The 6327-nt window shown below is 35.7% G+C and overlaps 1 protein-coding gene across 3 annotated transcripts in view; it reads left to right on the forward strand.

Moving 5' to 3' along the window:
* Positions 1 to 4997, forward strand: part of DYM (dymeclin) — a 265159-nt gene extending 260162 nt beyond the window's left edge. For 2 of the 3 annotated variants that reach the window (XM_023724953.1, XM_023724952.1), the window contains 2 exons: positions 3891 to 4073; positions 4588 to 4997. In XM_023724953.1, coding sequence (XP_023580721.1) covers positions 3891 to 4073; positions 4588 to 4716 — 312 coding nt within the window. In that variant the 3' untranslated portion in view covers positions 4717 to 4997. The remainder of the gene's footprint in view (positions 1 to 3890; positions 4074 to 4587) is intronic. The other variant, XM_004389970.2, reaches the window with a different exon arrangement.
* The last annotated feature ends 1330 nt before the right edge of the window (positions 4998 to 6327 follow it).

Raw genomic sequence — 6327 nt, forward strand, 5'->3', positions numbered from 1 at the left:
ATGGGCCCCATTCAGACTCATGCCCAAGGAATAAAGAAACAGACGACTCTGTGTTACATTCCCACATAACAACAGTGGTGGCAGATGAGGGTGACATAGCTCTGGTCTTTCCTCACTACCCTCCCCTGGTCCCACCACACTGTTAGAGGTACTCATTGTCTCCTTTGCTCACAGGATTTATTCTTCAGCTGTGATTTTGCAGTGTAATATGAAGCCAGTTCTTTCTATCAGAAGCTTGATATTTTGGGACAAATCCAGTTCTGGCTAGAAATGAAATGGTCCAAAAGCTTTTCAGTGTGTATGTCAGTGAATTAACGTAAAGATAGCAAGGGTCTATCACCAGATGATTGGCTTTGAAGGCCATTTTCGCGTTAACTTTAAAAAGTGGCTTCCCTGTGCCTTCCTCTCCCTGCCCTGCTTCGGCAAAGCCCCATTAATTCTGTTGAAGGTTTCATTTTCTGCTGAAAATGCAGGAAATTTAGACAACTCTCTTGGAATCCCCCCAAAACTAATACAAACAAGATACATATGCTTCTCTTAAGAAAAACTAAAAATAAATGATTTGAAACTAACTGTATAAATTCCCTCTTAAAAGGAAAAGGAAGTTTAGATAATGAGAGGCAACTGTGAATGCTGTTAACAAGAACAAGGTAAAATATTCCCACGACTGCCAACTTGTCCATTTGATATTAAATTACTACTTAACACAGAATTTGTTGGGTTTTCATTACCGACATGTACAAACTATCAGAAACATCTGAAAATGGAATCATTTTTCTCAGGGTTCCTGTTTTTGCGTTTGAAATTTTCTGCAATAAACAAGTATGTTCATTTTCTTGAGGAGAAAGTCTTTTTGATTGCTCTTATGGAAGCCGTATGTACTAAAAAGAAATTATCACCGATGAAAAAGACACAATATTCCACACGTATTTTGCTGTTCTGTCAATGAACCATCAGATTTTGTCTCCAACAAAGCTATTTTGACACAGTGCACAGTAATTTTGACATGGTTTATTTTTTAAAAGCATATTTTGTTATCAAACTTTAATTTATCACATAAATGTCAGTCAACTTTTCCATACAGTGTCCCCTAGAGGATCAGTTATATAAATCAATAGAAGTCAAATTTGGGGCTTACATTTAAGACTAAGAAGTGGAATTTCTGAATGCTTTGTACTTATAGTAGTTGTATTAATTTAGTAACTTTGGAAAGGCATTTATCTTTTTGTTCTTTTTTGTAATAATATGTAAATTAAAATCATCTTTTCTCCTTCAAAATGCTTTAATAGTGTATTTGTTTTTATTTTTTAAAAAACAACAACATTTACCTGGTACTTAACATGTTTTCGGCAGTTTTAAGGACTTTACAAATGTTACCTCAGTTAAACTTCATGAAAAAATGTCAAGTAACAACTTTCTTTAAATACTGTTTGAAATTCTAACACCCAAATAGTGATTAGATTAGATGACCTGTAGGTCATTTAGGGGCAGTGAGTTTATGTTAACGGGGAGGAGCAATTAGTAAAAGGAGGGTGAGAATGGTTGCACAACTTGCAGAATGCAATCAATGTCACTGAATTGTACATGTAGAAATTGTTGACTTGTGTATATTCTCAACAACAACAAATAATAATAGATTTTTTTAAAATCCCTTTGAAAGTACTTGTAGGAATAATTATGACATACAGCCATCATCCAATAGGACTCGCAATGCCTACTGGTTATAAAGTATTTAGGTTTTTCAGACTGTTTTTTTTTTCACTTAGCTATCTGCATTTAAGGTTTCTCCATGTCCTTCATAGCTTGATAGCTCATTTCTTTTTATCACTGAATAATACTCCATAGTATGGATATGCCATAGTTTATCCATTCACCTATTGGAGGACATCTTGGTTACTTTCAAGTTTTAACAAATATGAAGAAAGCTACGTTCATTTGCAGGTTTTTATGTGGATACACATTTTCAGTTGCCAGACTATCTTCCAAAGTGGCTGTAACATTTTGCATACCTACCAGCAATGAAAGAGAGTTCCTTTTGCTCCACATCCTCGTTGAACTTGTCAGTGTTTTGTATTGTAGCCATTCTAATAGGTCTGTAATGGTATCTCTCAAAAGCAAAAACCAAACCCACTGCCATCGAGTCACTTCCAGCTCATAGCAACCGCATAGAGTTTCTGAGGCTGTAAATCTTTACGGAAACAGACTGCCACATCTTTCTCACATTAGTGGTATCTCATTGTTTTAATTTGCAATTCCCTTGATAGTGCAAATCATTAAACCACATTCGGCCACTAATCGAAAGGTTGGAAGTTCAAGTCCATTCAGAGGTGCCTCGAAAGAAAGGCCTGGCAGTCTACTTCTGAAAACTCAGCCATTGACAACCCTATGGTGCACAGCTCGCCTCTGACACACATGGTATCGCCATGAGTCAGGGTCTACTTGACAGCAGCTGGTAGTAATGACATGATATTGAGCATCCGTTCATATGCTTTTTTGCCTTCTGTGTGTCTTCTTTGGTGAAGTTTCTGTTCAGATCTTGTAATTGGTTTGTTTTCTCATTGTTGAGTTTTAAGGATTCCTTGTATATTTTTAATACAAGTCCTTTATCAGATCTACAGTTTGCAGATATTTTCTTCCAGTCTGTGGCTTGTCTTTTCATTCTTTTAACAGTGTCATTCATAGAGCAGTTTTTTATTTTGATGGAGTCCAACTTATCAATTTTATGGATTATGCTTTTGATATTATATCCAAAAAGTCATTACTAAACCCAAGATGACCCAGATTTTTTCTTATATCTCCTAGAAATTGTATAGCTTTGCTTCTTACATTTAGGTTTATAATCCATTTTTAGTTAATTTTTGTGAAGTATGTCAGTTACGTCTAGAATCTTTTTTTCATTTTTCTTTTTTTGCATGAAGATGTTTTATTTTCTGTTTGTTTCCTGCTTTTCATTTGTCTGTGTTTTTGTCGTTTTTTTCCCTGCCTTCCTGTGGGTTATTTGAACATTTTTTTAGATATATCTAGAGTGTTTTTAAGTATATCTCTTTGTGTAGATTTTTACTAGTTGTTCAAGGTGTTATATTATACATACATAATTTATCAGTCTACTAGTGTTGACATTTTACTGGTTCAAGTGAGGCATAGAAACCTTACCTTCCTTTAAATCCCTTAACCCTCCCTTATTGATAATTATCTTAGATATTTTGTTTACATATTGAGAACCTCATTAGAAATGTTATAATGTTTGCTTTAACTGTCACACTTAATTTAGAAAACTCAAGAGGAGAAAGAAGGTCTTTTGTTTTACCCATACCTTTGCTTTTCGCTTGTTGTTTTTTCTAAGAGATTCATTGATTGCCTGCTTTGAGTTTGGTGTCTTAATAATTATTTTATGTTCACCTTTTCAGAGACTGTTAACTCTTGAGGAAAGAGAGACAAAACCACAGGCTACTTATCTATAGATATAGTGATTGAAATGATGGTTTAAGGAAATAAAGCAATATTCTGAATTAGGCACTTTTCTTGGGGTCAGTAGGACCCTACTTACATTGAGGAAGTCTAATGTGATACAGTGATGAGGATACAAATAAGGACCTCATAAATGAGAGGCAAGGAAGCACCAACATTCCCTTTAGTTGGTGAGTCTATAATTTATTATTTGAAATTCCTAATTATCACCATACTAAGTTCAAAAGATTCTAACTCATCCTTTAGTAACTGATACACCTCATTCTAAAGATTCTTGAAAAAAATTAATTATGTGGAGATTGAGCTCTTCTGCATGATCTTTCCAATGCTGTTATAATTTTAAAGAATTACTCTAGTTCTGATAATTCTTTTCCAAGGAGAAAAACACTGACTTCTTTGTGGGGATTTGCTTTCTTTGTAAGGCGCAAGACCTAAATGTCATTGAAGAAGTGATTCGAATGATGTTAGAGATCATCAATTCCTGCCTGACCAATTCTCTGCACCACAACCCAAACTTGGTGTATGCACTGCTTTACAAACGAGATCTCTTTGAACAATTTCGAACTCACCCTTCATTTCAGGATATAATGCAAAATATTGACCTGGTAAGTATAAATAGAGATAATTATTATGATTCTTGTTTAAGTATTACAGCAAAGAAAGTTTAATTTAACAAACTTCGATAAGAACTACAGTGATAAGAGTCCCTTCTTTTAACATTAACTATTTGCAGTCTATTCTGCTGTAACAATTACTGCATTCTGTGTGTGTGTTGTATACAAGGACACTTAATTGAGAGATCATACTTTATAGAGTTCTGTATTCTGTCATTTTTACTTAATATTATTTGATCATCCATATTTTTCTGTGGTATCATCAGCTTTTTGAAAATCTTATATTTTAATATCTGTATAACTTGTGGATGTCCTAAAATACATTTGGCCATTATCCTGTTGTTGCTCATTTTTTATTTTTTCCAGTATTTTGTATTAATTCATAATTAATGAACAGTTTATAAACACATCTTGCCTCACGTTTCTTGATTTTTGGGGGGAATTTTACTGTGTCAGGTTATCTATATTTTCTAGACTCAACACATATTGCCAAATTGCTTTCCAGAAACACTGTACAGTTTGTGCATCTGTACATCATCTTATCCCTCCACAAGTGATCTGCAAGAGGATCTGTGTCACTACAACTCTTAGAACTTTGAGTATTATAATTATTTTAATATTTGTCTCTTTATAGCAAAAACAGTATTTCATTATTTTTACTTCAATACTTTGTTAACTAGCGTGGTTGAACATTTTTCACAGATCTATGAACTTGCACTTCATGTCCTTTTTAAAAATTTTTTTGCTAAGTTTTCTATTGCTGTATTTATTAGCATTTTTCAGTCAAGTTTGATTTCATAAATATTTATTGAATGATATAATCGACAGTGCTAGACACAAGAGTAAACTGAAAAGCCACTGTCCCTTTCCATGTGTTACTTATATATTTAGGAAGATGTTCAGTAATTAAATTATCACACAAATACAGTGACACCTCAGCAGGACTGCCTTGTTTTTCTGGGTCTCACAGGTTTTCCACCTTTGACAGGGTGCAGTCTTACCACTTCTCTGTTACTCATTTTAGTGGAAAATATTTGAGTTTTCCTTCTCTGACAGGTTTCTACCTTAGGTTCAAGCTCTCACAGGTTTTACTGTATAAATATATAATTTCAATCATAAATAAGCTCATTAGGGCAAGATTTTTGTTTGTTGCTCTGCAAAAACAGTATTATCTGCTGAGAGTGAGGTGGAATGTGTAGGAGAATGGAGAAGATCAGAAGTAGTCATTGTACAAGGGAAACATAGCAGGACTGTTGGGCAGTGGTCCATGTCTTACTTCTGTCACTTAACACTGTTGGTAAGATTAATCCATGTAGTACAATACGGCCATATTTATTGAGTTTTATGGTAAATACTAATTAGACCAGTATATGGATATGTCGCGTCTTAGTTATTGTAAAAATGGCTTGGGAGCAGTGTCTCACCTCCTCCAACCCCACAAGGGGGAAGGAGAACTAAGATCAACAGCACAAGGCTAACTCCCATGAGGTGGAGGTCAGACAAGGCTCTTCTCTCCAGCTGTTTTTACTAATTCTGTCATCAACTGTCCCTCATACAGCGCTCTCTACTGGGTTTGAGAATTCATTGCAGTGGCCACACAGAACTCACAGACCATACTCACAATTATGGGGTTTATTAGGGAAGTCACAGTTATAGTTCAGGCTCAGGAACACTCAAGATACGATTCTTCAATCAGGATAGCCTCTTCCCAGCCGTGGTATGAGGCATACCTCTCCCTGGCCCTCACTCTCTGCCCAGAGGCACTCAGCTTTCTCTCTACATGAACTGGGAAACCCACCATGCCATCTCTCCTTCCTTGGTGGTGGTGAGCTCCTTCTCTTGGCTGTGGAATTGGCTCTCTTTTAAGGCAAAACTGACCAATCCCCTTGGTAGGCCACAATTACCCTATTACACAATCACTTGGGTGGGAATTACAAGACCATGGCTAGAAAGGCCACACACAGAAGTAATTAATCCCACCGCAGTTATCCTTTCTACTATGGATGAATATTTGGAATTGTTTGGCATTTTGGACTATTATGTGCAATAATGCTATGTACATTCCTGTACATGTAATCTCATGAGCAGGTACACGCTTTCCTCCAGGGTATACACCCAAGAGTGGAATTACTTGGTAACGTGTATCATACCAAACTGTTTTCCACAGGGAGGTACCGTTTTATACCCTGACCAGCAGATATAAGAACTGCTAATGCTTCACATCCTCGTAACCACTTAGTTTTGT

The sequence above is a fragment of the Trichechus manatus genome, unplaced genomic scaffold (assembly GCF_000243295.1).
Source record: "Trichechus manatus latirostris isolate Lorelei unplaced genomic scaffold, TriManLat1.0 scaffold00272, whole genome shotgun sequence".
NCBI lineage: Eukaryota > Metazoa > Chordata > Mammalia > Sirenia > Trichechidae > Trichechus > Trichechus manatus.